Here is a 14,585-nt window from a genome sequence, read left to right as displayed (position 1 = left end):
CAGGCTAATTTCCAAGGCAGAGTGATAAGAGCTGAGGCTTACATAGTTCTACTAGGACCTCATGCAGTAATGACCATTGGATCTTTCAGGCAATATCATCAATAATTTACAAAGTGCTTCAAAGTGATAAAATCTCCTAATGTGCTTCACAAATAGCTTAACAAACAAAATTTTATATCAATCCATGAAAGGAGATAATAGAATAAATGACCAAAAACTCAATTGAAAAGATATATCTTAAAGTGTGCTTTAAAGAGGGCAAGCATGAGGTAAAAATGCAGAAACATTTTGGGAAAGAATTCCAGATTTTTTTGTGCAGAATTTTATGTGTAGGTAGTTGGCATAAATCATTTCTATCTGCTGTGCAAGCACACAGCAAATAGTATTAGTGTGCCATCAAGGAGTAGATTGCTAACATTCTGCAGGGATTAAGTTGTTTATAAGACCTATATATTAACATGATGCAAATTGAATATTGGATATTTTAAAAGTGAAAAGTTCCTTATTTGCATTTAAATACTCATACTTGAACATACGGAGAATGCTGCTGAGATAGTGCCTCCTACCATTTCCCAAATGTCCTTGCTGCCTTTGGTGGCAAGCCATTGTGTATAACTGTAATAAATCAAAGAACTGTGAAAGATGGAGATTGGAAATAAACAAATATTGCTGGAGAAACTCAGCATATCTGGCAGCACTTGTGGTAAGAAAGCACAGTTACCATTTTGAGTCCAGTAACTGGGCTGGAGGAGTGTAGTGTGCAATCAAAGTACTGGAGGGGTACAGTGTGCAGCCGCAGTACTCAAGGACTGCAGTATACAGTCACAGTACTGGAGGGATCCAGAATGCATGCAAAGAGCTGGAGGATTGCAGTATGCAGTCACAATACTGGAGGATTGTGGTGTGCATCCACAAAGCTGGGAATTCAGCATTCAGTCACATGGCTGGAGGAGTTCAAGGTGCAGACACAGGGTTAGAGAAGTGCTCTGTGCAGCCACCTAGTTGGAGACATAGCTATTTGACTAATAACAATCAGGTTAAAAGCACCTACGTGTCATACTGAGAAGACCAGTTTAAAACATGATATATCATCACTTAGTTTACTGTGGATCACAGAATAGACATATTGAAGACTGCTTTATATTGTAAATTGTAACTAACACTGTATCCAAATTAATATTGCCTTATCTTGTTTGAAATTATTTAGAGAATTCTTTTTCAAAATAAGCATGTCGACTTTCATATCGTATTGCATTGTCCAGTTCAATGTTGTAATCACTTAAAAAGAATAAGGATGTCATGGAGACTAGATTAATCATAATGCAACCATGGCAAGCATTGAGCTGCTCAAGTATTTGACTTGTATGAGTTCAGAATATTCTAACCCTTATTGTAATCCCTATGTATCTGGATTTCATTCTAATATGCTTGAAGCGGCATTAAAGCAGTTCTCCATTGTATCTTTCAATCAACTGGAATTTTCTGTTTTAATTGCTGCCCAATAATTATTGGTCTATGTGTTTAAATGTTCACAGGTTAATTTTCATAGAAATCATAGAATCCTGACAATATGGAAGCAGGCCATTCAGCCCACACCAACCCTCCAAAGAGCATCCCACCCAGACCCACCCCCTCCCTACTTTTCTCATGGCTAATCCACCCACCCTGGACACAATGGGCAATTTAGCATGGGCAATCTACCTAACGTATGCATCTTTGAACTAAGAGAGGAAACCAAAGCACCGGAGGAATCCCACATAGACACAGGGAGAATTACAAACTCCACACCGTCAACCAAGGGTGGAATCAAATCCAGGTCCCTGGCACTGTGAGGCAGCAGTGGTAACCACTGAGCTACTGAGCCACCACAGTCATTGTTATAGCTAGCATGACTTTGATGCCTACTATGAATATATTTTGAAAATATTGTTTTCTGACATAAATAACATACCACTTGTAGTCTAATAAACCACATTGAGTAATGTTATAAAATTCATGATACCCCTTTTAGTTAAAATGAATTTCAACAGTTGCTGGATAACAAATGTATTTACTTTTTGTGTTATTATCCCCTTGGGTTAGGTTTACTTTCAGGGAAAGCTCCAGCATAATTTAACAAACCAAATATGTGGTCAGGCGTAAAATCTAAGAGGGCAATATTTTTTGAGAAAATGCCTTCTAGTATAACTTACTCAAAACTGTGGCTGTCAGGAGATAATTTTGGCAACAACTGTGAAAATGGTTTGTCACATAATGGTAATCAGTTATAGTACAGGTACATAATTTGAAGAAGTTTTACTTTCATTTTGTGTAACTAAGAAATAAACAGGTTTAAAGGTTTTCCTCCAGAAATTATATATGAAACAAAATTGAATATTCAGACTATAAGATTATGATTTAAGACATGTTTGGTATTTCCTATTCAATATCTTTTGAGATGAAAATTATTTAACGTCTTGCACAAAATAGGCCACTAAAATGTAACATGTTCTGTTCTGTGGATTACATTGAAACTGAATATCTATGTAACTTATGTAATCACTATTCAATCTGATATCATAACTTTGTGCCATCATTTGAATTTCTATCTCATAGTTTCTAAATAGCTATTATTTAAGCAACAACTAAATATTGTTTTTTGGGGTTAGATTAATACAATTTTTCACTCTAATAGAAATGTCTTATCAAGTTAAAGAAACTGAGTTGATCTGCATAATTTCTTTCGATGTCTTCTGATAATCCGATTATTGACAGGATTTACATGTTGCTTTTAGGTTAGAGTGGAGGTGGGGAACCTTTTCATGTTGGAAGGACGCATTATGTTAGTTGTAATCTAATAAGGCTGCATCCAAGAAACTTTAATTATATATTCTTTGAAATTCACATTATTTTGTAAAAATCTAACTACATTGTACTAACTAACTAAAAAAAAGAAAAAAAAAGTTAATTCTAAAGTTAACTAACCTTTTAATGACTTTGTTGAGACTGCTTTTTGTAGGAAAGCATTTGAATATTTGGTTGCAGAATGGATGTCTGCAGTTTTAGCTGATCCTCTAGATGGGTATCCGTCATTTGTGACCTTAAGGGCGTCTTGATTTTGGTTAAGTACGAGAATGTAGAATCGCAGCAATAAGTGGTTGAAAAGCAAGAAAGCATTTTTCGTGCATGTTGATGAAGGCATGGGTATTCTATTGCATTTTTCCATATTTCAATCGGATCTTTCTTAACATCAAATAAGGACTTTAAAATGTCATCTTCTGAGAGCTCTGTCAATTCCATCTGTAGTTCTTAGGAGCCTTGGAGAAATCAACTAGGTGAGATTGAAGTGCTAATTTGAGTGTGATGTCATGATTCTCAAAGTCAGAGAACCTTTCATTGTATTTCTTTTACTCTCTGGTATTTTAAATTCATTAATTTTAAGATTAAAATAAAAATAAAAAAGGACGAAAAGAACATATTAATAAAAAATCAAAGATTTGTTCTGCAAAATTTGGATTCATTCAAAAGGCTACACACAATGGCCTAGAAGGCCGCATGCAGCCTTAAGGCCACAGGTTCCCCATCCCTGGGTTAGAGCATAAAATTTTCTTGTAATTGAATATGTCACAATATTTCCAAAAAACTAGCAATTATTGAGAAAAGATGGATAGAATGAATGTAAAATGTTAATCAAAATAGTTGCTCGGATCATAATAACTATAACTGCGTAATATCATAACCCTGCTCTGGTTCAGTTCACTAAAATGTCAACCTTATTTTATATTGGTACATGAGAATTGTTTACTTAGCATTTTTTTATTCATTGATGGGATGAAGTGAAACTGGTTAGGCTAACATTTATTGCCCATCAGGCAGCCAAGAGTTAACTGCATTGCTGTGGGTCTGAAGTCATATGCAGACTAGACTAGGTAAAGATGGCAGTTTCCTTCTGTAAAAGGCATTAGTGAATCAGATGGGTTTTTCCTGATAATTGGCAAAGGGTTCATGCTTATCATTTGACTTGTTATTCCAATTTTCTTTTATTAAATTCAAATTCCACTATCTGCTGTGGAATTTGAACCTGTGTCCCCAGAACATTAACTGAGTCCCTGAATTAACAGCCCAGCGATAATATCAATAGGTTAACTCCTCCCTCTCCTGCTTTATTTCAAACAATTGTTGATGTTAATAATTATCAAATTTTTGGATCTTCTTTTGGTAACTAAAAATGGCTGTATATATAAACAATCAAAGCACAACAAAAGACAGAGTTATAGATTAAATACCTGTATGACTTTTGTCATCTATTATTTGTATCTGGAAGTTTCACTGGAGCAAATATTCCACAATAGCACAATAATATTTCATCTTCATGTCTAGGACTGTCCTGTTTCAATGAAAATTGACACAGATGAGATGTGGAACACCTATTTTGAGTCTATGGAAGTTAAATCAGTGTGTAAAACAGATCACATACATAACAAGCAATGTTGGTGAAAGCGAGTTGAGCTACCCAGCATACAGATTTGTTGTGTCAGCTGACAAAGCACAAACACTTATGTCTTTTGCTTGTTTAGTAAATATAACATTTTCATGAATCTTGTCAACTCCAAGAAATATATATTTTGGACAATATTTTCAAGCAGATACAAAATATATGGACCCTGTAAAATTCGGATCTGGAGTACTTGTCATTTGGATATGCCCACCAATCAGCATTAAATATGTGTTCACCAACTGTGAGGACTCCAAGTTCTGCCCAACTGCTCACAAGTGCTACTTTAAGGAATCAACTACTGTATATAAATAGGTTGAATATTAATTTCAATGAGGAGCAATGTAAGGAGGATCTGTGTTTCAAGAAGCATGTCCTCATGGAATCTGTCATCTATTGCTGGCACAATTGTAACCCAACTATGAACAGCATCATCTCAGCATGGCTGAGATGGGCTGGCCGGCTGAATGGAAGGCGTGGGAGAATAAATGGTGGACAGCTCCACAGAAACCTGACTTTCCCCCAGGACATGCCTCAACAATCTTGAAGTATGTTAGGAAACAGTTTGTTGGACTGCTGTGAGACTCTCCAATTCCCTTCACATTCTGTAAATCACAACCATTTTGTTTGAAGTCTGATATTGTGTGGATGCAAGCTGACTTCTCATAACCTTAGTCTGAGATTCTACTGCAGTACCCAGACATGTGTATTCTTCGCCTCGTGTTGCAATAGACGCTGAGACATCGTTGATCAGATGCTACATTATTATAGGAGGGATATGATTGCTCTGGAGGGATGCAGTGGAAATTTTCCAGGATGTTGCCTGTGCTGGAGCATTTACTTATAAAGAGAGATTGGGACTGTTTCTCTAGGAGGAGGGATGTTGTTTGGGGGGGGAGGGGGGGCGTCATGATTGAGATGTATGAAACTATGACAGGCATAGAGGTGTTAGGAATAAACTTTACCCCTAGTAGAGGGTTCAATGACCAGGCTCTAGATTGATATTAAGATGCAGCAAGTTTAGATGGAATGTGAGGAATAATTTTTCACCCAGAGGGTCGTGGGAATCTGGAACTCACTCCCTGCAAATGTGATAGAGGCAAAAACCTTCATAACATTTAAGAAGTATTTATGTGTAGTCTTGCATTGTGAAGGCATTAAAGTGCTGGAAAATTGGATTAGAATAGTTAGGCGGATGTTTTTGACCAGCACAAACTCAATGGGCTGAACCTTTTCATGTGTTGTAGACCTCTATGGTTCTATGCCTCTATGGATTGGACTGCACAATTGGCCACCACTTCCAGATGAGAATATCAGTTCTAGGTTCTGCACAAAGATTTGCCAAGATATTATTAGGGTCTTCATGTTTCTTCATTGACTGCAGGCTTTTTAGCAGGTTTTCCATTGGATTAAGCATCTTTTCATATATATCCGTCACTGTTTCTCTGGAGTCTGCACCATTGAAGTGTTCATCCAAGTTCTCTACAGCAGAATTCATGTGGAACCTCAAGTAAAAACAGAAAATGCTGGGGAAATTTAGCAAGTCTGGCAGCAAATGTGGAGAGAGAAACAGAGCTAATGTTTCAAGATGATATGGTTCTTCTTCAGAGCTCAAACAGTTCTGAAGAGTGTTAACTTATTAACTCTTGTTAAGACATGGTACAGCAAGCCAAATCAAATCAGCATCCCTATCCCTACATTCATAACACAGTAAAATTAAAATATTCAATGATCCTCAAAATTACCCCAATAATTCCTAACCAAACTTTTAGAATAACAAATATCAGATAACAAGGTTTATAGCTCAGACAAAAATTAACAATGTATTATTAATACTGTAACTTTAGCTTAACAAAATCAAACAACAATGTTATCTAATGTTTGTTATTTAAATCCAATCTTCCTTGAACACAGCCCCCGAAGGGCCTGTTTCCAAACTGTAGGGAATCTAATCTTGTCCTGAAATTACGAAAAAGGTTTGTCGTTTATTTTTTCCAACCTGTTTGCACCTCTGCAGTTATAAGCTGTAAAACGTAGGTGTAAGACTTACAGCAGTAGTCAATGTGTGAGGCAACAGTGCAGCATATGAATAAAATGAGTCCTGATTGTCAGAGATTGTTAGTAGGTAAGTTTTAAATGGGTGGCGAATTGAGTAGTGTGTGAGGTCAGCATACAATTGGAGGGATACAGCATTTGAAGATGCATTCAATGATCTTGACTACTCATGAGGTCACTGAATGTCTTGCAGGAAGCCCTCAGGACTTCACACCTGATAATGCCAGAGGCTTCTCAGTGTTATTCAACATCTCTATTACTTACCAACTTTTCCACCAAGGCCCCCCTTGAATTCTGTGTGTTCTTACTTTGTTCCATTATCTAATGGTTCCCAGATCAGCTTAGTTTTCTAAACGACTGCCAGCACCCAATGCACCTCTCTTTAAGAAATGCAAGGAAACTATTAGCACTCACAATATTTCCCCCCACCCCTGGTCAGGATCCTTCAATGAACAACACAGGTAGTACTGGCTAGACACTGAAATAGTTTAAAAAGCAGAAAGTATAGAGCTGACATGCTGCCTGCATTGCAGTCAACGGGGATACTTTAATCACGGACTGCAATCCTTGCAGCTTGTTTGAGGGGCTGTCAAATTTAGACACCTACAGTGTCTTCAAATTCTATCATTTAAAAGTAATAGTAAAGGAATCCTGCAACAGGGATATTTTTGTTACAAGAGAATATGATTCAATTGCCATTGATTTCACAACAATGTGAATGTTTCTGGCAGTGTAGTGCTGCACAAAACAACTTGTGGCGATAAAATTATTTTTATTGTTTTGTTTTTAAGTTTTTAATTTTCAAATGTTTCATTTTTAGTCCAGTACTTGCTTTAACCGAGATGCAGTGAAGGCAGGCACAGGACGTCGCTTCCTTGGTGGTCTTCTGGATGACACCTCCTACTGCTACACACTGGAAGTTTCCTTTTACAGTTATGTGGTAGGAGGAACTACCAGCACAGTTCCTTATACAGAAGAAGCTTGTATCCTTTTAATGTAAAGACCTTATTTAGATGTTACCTTATTGGTGAACAGTGTTATTATTAGGAGAATGTGATCATGAGATTGTCCAAGTGCAAAAAGTAAGAGTTATCAATGAATCATCTTCAGTTCATAGACATTTGATTACTAAAGTTGCTGTGTGAAAATATCTTCCTGAAATGAAGTGGTCAATCATTATTGTACATCTAAACCAGACTTTAAAACAAATTAATGATTCATCACAAAACACTGCTTGACGCAACTTATCAACTTGAGTGGAGGGTTAGAAAAGCTGTCTGTCTTAACATTATTCTTACATTGGTATTTCATTGCATTGACTCCAGTTCCTCCATGTGTAAAAATATTTTCCTTATGTTTAGATCTCTTCATTGCCCTTCCCCTCATTTTTTTAACTTTGTCCATTTCTACAATCACTTCTGAACTCTCCTTTCATCTGAATCTGGTCTGTTGTGCAATTCAAACATGGCAGCACACTTTCGTTGGTAAACACCTTTTCCTCATTGAAGTTTGTGGTTTCACTTCACAGACGTGAGTACAAAATTGTAAGTGTATTCTTCAGTACAGTCACTGAGGGAGACTTTCAATTGACATATTAATCTGAAGCCTCATTTGGTCTTTTCAGCAGGCATAAAATATCTCATGGCACTATTTCAAAGAATAGAGAGTTATTCCTGAAGTTCTGGCAAATACATGTCCAAAAATCAAGATAAACAGGAAGATTAATTCATTATTATCTAATCGCTCTTTGTAGGAGATTGTTATGTACAATTAATTAATACGTTACACCGTGGGCGGCATGGTGGCACAGTGGTTAGCACTGCTGCCTCACAGCGCCAGAGACCTGGGTTCAATTCCCGCCTCAGGCGACTGACTGTGTGGAGTTTGCATGTTCTCCCTGTGTCTGCGTGTGTTTCCTCCGGGTGCTCCGGTTTCCTCCCACAGTCCAAAGATGTGCGGGTCAGGTGAATTGGCCATGCTAAATTGCCCGTAGTGTGAGGTAAGGGGTAAATGTAGGGGTATGGGTGGGTTGCGCTTCGGCGGGTCGGTGTGGACTTGTTGGGCCGAAGGGTCTGTTTCCACACTGTAAGTAATCTAATCTAATTATCTACATTATACCAGAGACTCCCCTTCAAAAATGCTGAATTTTAAAATACTGGTTCTAAGGTTGAGAACCAGTATTTAGGGAATTTAGGGAGGACATTTAATAGTTTAGGGAGGAAATTTTAGATTTCCTCCCTAAACTCTTCACACCTCTGTTTTTTCAATCCTTGCTTAAAATTCACATCTTTAACCAAGCTTTTGCACCTCCTTCCCAAAAGGTTCACGTTCAATTCCGTCTGATTGTGCATTTGTTTCAATGTATTGTTTGCTACACAAATTATAGTTTTAAAAATCTTATCAATGAATGTCAGCTGATTCACTAGGTGATATTGACAAATGAATTGCTTTCTATGCTATTTTTGCCTGTAATTTTAACAGAGAAATTAATCTTTTTAAATTTGAATAAATTAATTGATGAACAGCTGAATTACACATCAAAGTAAATCTCATGATTTAATGTTCCATCCTCATGCTCAATTCAAATTCATATGAATTTCCATCCATTAAATTCTAATGCATGTTATTCCAATAAGCCTTTGTATTTACCTCCCATTAGTCTGCCATACTTCTCAAGGCTTTATCAGGTAGAATTAAACAATAAAACATGTTAAATTCCGAATTCCAAGTCTCATTACAACATTTAAATTACATTGACAGCCTTTTTGAACAGTTAGGCTGCCCAGCCTCTATTCTACCTCCATTGAGCAGATGGATTGAGGCACTGTATGAGATTTTAGAATTGTAACATCTCAATGTAAGAATGTGGGTTCTCAGACCATAGATATCTAAGAAAAACAGTTGACTATTCATAATTTTAGAATGGTTGTTAAGTATATTAAATTTAAATACATTAGTTAAATAAACAGGAAAAGTGCAATGACCATGATGGCCAAGAACAGTTCACTGATCAAAGTAAGCGTTGATACGGGGTGTGTTGATCTCAGTAGCTATCAATAGCATCATCATGCTCTCTATTTGAAGTGTGAGGGAACTTTACCCTGGTCTTCCTCAATCCATCCTGGTTCATTTTCCATCTGAAGAAGGCACCTGCCTGATGAGAACTGCCACCTGATGAGGACAACCCCCTGTCTCCAAGCAATGTTGAAAGAGGCATTGTGCCGAGGAATGGAAATGACAGATGATTATACATTGAAGCTGGATCCTGTGGACTAGATGATGAGGACTAGGAGAATATTATTGTTGTTCTAGGAAGTGGAGAAAGGGTCGAGAGTAGAAGCTTGGCATATCGAATACACATAGTCAAGAGAGGTCATGCTAGAGGGAAATGCATCATAAGAACAGATATGACAGAGAAGCCAGGAAAACATGCAATTATGGAATGAGGGATTATTGTAATGAAAGTACAGCATATCAAGGCTGCAAAGAGCATATCAATTTATATACCGAGTAGGTGCAAAAATATGATTTTTGCGAAATGGAAAATTGGAGTTGTCAATTGCTGGATTGAATTATACAGCTCTATTAATGAAAAATATGTTTAAAAAAGCATATCTAGGACATGTATCAATTCCTGAAGCAGTACTTTTTAATTTGATAAGAATTACAATGTGGAGGGATTAGATGTCTATCATGAGAAGGAGATGGCTAGGGCCTGAAAACTGGCAACTGTATAAGTGGTTGATGTAGAATAGCAGGTAAATCCTTTATTACGAATGGTAAACATCAAGCGATAATTGCTGAGATAATGACATACTTGGACCTAGGACTGAACCAGTAAGCTTCAAAGGATGCCCTGTCCTAGCTACTAATAAACTGAATACATAAGAAAAGATTGTTGTTCAGCAGTGTAAGGACAGATTTACCGCTCCCTACAATCTCAGTGTGATCACACAATAGTGCAGCAATTCAGACACATTTCCCACACTCACACATGCACCCCCTCACAGACTTAAGACACTCTACACTCACTACACACACACACACACACTCTCTCTCTCACTCACAATCCCCGACCCAGACAGACACAAAGACCTACATGAATACATATATTTTGTGGGGTGAATTTGTACTTGCAGAGTTACATTGTAATTTGATCAAAAACTGCATGAATTCATGTGAAACTCTGTTATCTCACTTATTAGATTAGAATCAATCTAAACATCATGGCATAGACAGAGAACACAGGGGGCTAACACCTTCAACATATTGTCGAGCTAACATCAATTGTTACAGCTAACCTGAGAATGCAGCCTTTAAAAAAAGCTTTTGTGATTTACACATGAAAGAAGCGAAACTATCATGGTATTCGAACAGATGAAAGACTCAACAGACAATCAAGGTATTTTTCAATGTATAATTTCAGTTACATCACTATGTAAATTCTTTGCTATAAATTCTATGCCTTACAATTGTGTCCTCCACAATCACCTGATGAAGGAGCGGCGCTCCGAAAGCTAGTGTGCTTCCAATTAAAGCTGTTGGACTATAACCTGATGTTGTGTGATTTTTAAACGGAATTCAGAAGAGTTGCATGTTTTAAATAGGAAGAGACCAGATAAGGTTAAAACAAACAGAGTTGAGATAGGAAGAAATCAATTTAGTGGGGCAAGTATAGGTGAAACGATGAATTGATCAGAGCAGCCTGTTACGACCTGCTTAATTTAAAGCAGCAACACAGAAAAGAATTATCCCATGCAGTAATCTGTGAAAATTCGAGAGGCCAAGAACTATTCAAAGTACAAATTAACAACTTTATTTCTTAAAGTATAACAGGGAATAATTAACTAACAACTATTTACAACTCCTTCCTCTAACCTATCTTTTACCTTTTCTTCTATAATACTAATCTGATAAAACTCTCAATTAAGATTTACAAAACCAAATGTCTTATCTCAAAACCAGGCAGCTTTCGGTTCTTCTCTGTATTCCTGTCTTCTTTTCTTCTTGGTGGTGATTCTGCTTCACAGGTTACTGATCAATAAAGATACCTTTAAGAGAGCTATTCTCTGGGCAGTTTGTAGATGTTGTAGATTTGGCAGTTCTCCCCCCACATGTTCAATTTTCCCTGGTCTTATACCCCCAAAGCATCGGACTGTGCCATTGGCTTTTAAGATTGTCAGTATACTAAATTCAAACTTGCTTGGAGTTTGGAATGTTTCGGGTATAATTTAAACTGATTGGCCTAATTCGAATCTGCTTTTTGTCTCCAGGCAACCACCTATACTAACTGCTGCACCAAAAGGTTACCTTGTATCTTTTTTCAGAACACTTGGTACTGTCAGGTAGCTCTGTTGGTACTCTCTTAAAGGTACAGTGCACTTCTACACCTTCATAACAAGCCCTGTTTGTGGAGATCACCAACGTTGTAGTATTAATCCCACAAATTCTCCTCCTTACCTAACTATATTTTATTGCATGGTTAATGTCAAGGAATTCTTCAGCTAACACCGTTGCACAAGTAGCCTCAGTATTTGGACTTTATTACTGCAGATATGAAATGTACTGCTGCCTTCATGAGGCAATGAGGCATGAATAATAAATGCAGCCTTACTAGTATCATACATATCCCAAAAGCAAATCTTTAAAAATCTGCTTACAATGTTGACCAGTCTTGTGAGCCCAGAAGTGTATTTTTTACGAGGTTGTTATATTCACATTTTGGAATTTGAACCCTATGCGCCTGTAGTAGTAGTAGCGCATTTAAGAATTGCTGTTTCTTTGGAATGAAGGTCACTTGTGGTTGGACCATGCTCAATGGTAGCTGTTCATATACACTACTGATATCTTACCAGACTATTTTCTGTTTGAAAGCAGATAATTGTTTTAATGACAATTATTGAATAATAGGATGTATATTACTTAATAATTTAGAAGAGGTGTGCAGTCTGATAGGGATCTATTCTGATTGCTTCACGATTACCAACCTTTTATTCTTAGTTCTTAGTGCTCATCCTATATTTGCTCTTTTATGTTCTCTTGAAATATGTGAATATTTGCTAGGAACTGCTTTAAAGTGGATAGTGCCAATTTATGTCAAGTGAGTAATGTGATTTGTGAACGTCTAAAAGAGGAAATAGAACATTATGAGTAAGTACATTTTATTCATATGAGCACCATGCTCTTAGATATAATCTGTTATGCTTTTGCTAATAATAATGATTGAGAGAAAGTGAGGACTGTAAATGCTGGAGGTCAGCATCAAAATGTGTGGTACTGGAAAAGCACAGCCGGTCAGGCAGCATCCGAGGAGAAGGAGAGTTGACGTAGAGGAGACCACATTGAGAGCAACGGACACAGTAGGTGAGGTGTTTGTATGTGCAGGATAATCTCTGCTGGATGTGAAAGGAACCTTTGGGGCCTTGGAAGAAGATGAAGGGGGAGGTGTGGATGTGGTGGCAAAGGAAGGTGCCGGGAGGGGAGGGTGGATTAGTTGGGGGTGTGGACCTAATGAGGGAGTCACAGAAGGAATCGTCTCTGCGGAATGCAGATAGGCGTGAGGAGGGAAATATATCCCTGGTAGTGGGATCTGATTGTAGGTGATGAAAATGGCGGAGGATAATGTGCTATATTCGGAGATAACTTTGGTGTAAGATGAAGACCAGGGGTCCTATTCTTGTTACAGTTGGAGGGTTGACGTTCAAGAGTGGAGGTGTGGAATGTGGATGAGATGCGTTGGAGGGCATTTATGATCATGTAGGAGGGGAAATTGCAGTCCTTAAAATAGGAGGACATCTGTGATATCCTGGAGTGGAATTGCGTAGTGATGTCAGACTCATGTCGTATCCAATTGCATGTTTCAAAGGGCAAAATCTTGTAGGGGCCTGAATGACATGGGTTATTGCAAGAACCGTAGCAGAATCATGTGAGAAGTCCAGCGAGGCCTACCTTGGGGCCAGGAACAATTCACTGTCTCTTTTAACTAAGTTCAAGGCGAGATTCTTGCTAGGCAGCAGTGAGATGCTATAAGGGGGATTATTGCTTGTTAAGGAGCTTATTAATTCCACATCTCACTCTTTAAATGTGCAATTTCCGATCCTACCACACCCCACAAATAAAACAAGACGCCTAGACTTCATGACATGGAAGTCAGAGTGGGTTCCTAATGACTTAATTCGCCACTCACTCCAAAGGATCTTCATGTTGGACACCAGCTACAAATAAGACCATAAGACCATAAGACATGGGCATTTCTACTCTACTGACCCGCATTCTCCCCATAGCCCTTAATTCCTTGTGACATCAAGAATTTATCAATCTCTGCCTTTAAGAATTCAGCGTCCCGGCCTCCACTGCACTCCGCGGCAATGAATTCCACAGGCCCACCACTCTCTGGCTGAAGAAATGTCTCCGCATTTCTGTTCTGAATTGACCCCCTCTAATTCTAAGGCTGTGCCCAAGGGTCCTGGTCTCCTCGCCTAACGGAAACAATTTCTTAGCGTCCACCCTTTCCAAGCCATGCATTATCTTGTAAGTTTCTATTAGATCTCCACTTAACCTTCTAAACCCCAATGAGTACAATCCCAGAATCCTCAGCCGCTCCTCATATGTTAAACTTACCATTCCAGGGATCATCTATGTGAATCTCCACTGGACACGCTCCAGTGCCAGTACATCCCTCCTGAGGTGTGGGGACCAAACCTGGACACAGTACTCCAAATGGGGCCTAACCAGAGCTTTATAAAGTCTCAGCAGCACATCGCTGCTTTTATATTCCAACCCCCTTGAGATAAATGACAACATTGCATTCGCATTCTTAATCACGGACTCAACCTGCATGTTTACCTTTAGAGAATCCTCGACTAGCACTCCCAGATCCCTTTGTACTTTGGCTTTATGAATTTTCTCATCGTTTAGAAAGTAGTCCATGCTTGTATTCTTTCTTCCAAAGTGCAAGACCTCGCAATTGCTCACATTGAACTTCATCAGCCATTTCCTGGACCACTCTCTCAAACTGTCTAGATCCTTCTGCAGCCTCCCCACTTCCTCAGTACTA

The 14,585-nt window shown here is 38.1% G+C and overlaps 1 protein-coding gene across 1 annotated transcript in view; it reads left to right on the top strand.

The window, feature by feature from the left end:
* The window catches only part of agbl4 (AGBL carboxypeptidase 4), a 766,018-nt gene extending 758,489 nt beyond the window's left edge, over positions 1-7,529 (top strand). Inside the window, exon 11 of the mRNA XM_060829584.1 lies at positions 7,350-7,529. Within this exon, the coding sequence (XP_060685567.1) occupies positions 7,350-7,529 (180 nt within the window). The remainder of the gene's footprint in view (positions 1-7,349) is intronic.
* The last annotated feature ends 7,056 nt before the right edge of the window (positions 7,530-14,585 follow it).

This window comes from Hemiscyllium ocellatum, chromosome 9, assembly GCF_020745735.1.
Source record: "Hemiscyllium ocellatum isolate sHemOce1 chromosome 9, sHemOce1.pat.X.cur, whole genome shotgun sequence".
Classification (NCBI taxonomy): Eukaryota; Metazoa; Chordata; class Chondrichthyes; order Orectolobiformes; family Hemiscylliidae; genus Hemiscyllium; species Hemiscyllium ocellatum.
This window is presented reverse-complemented; position numbering and strand designations above follow the sequence as displayed.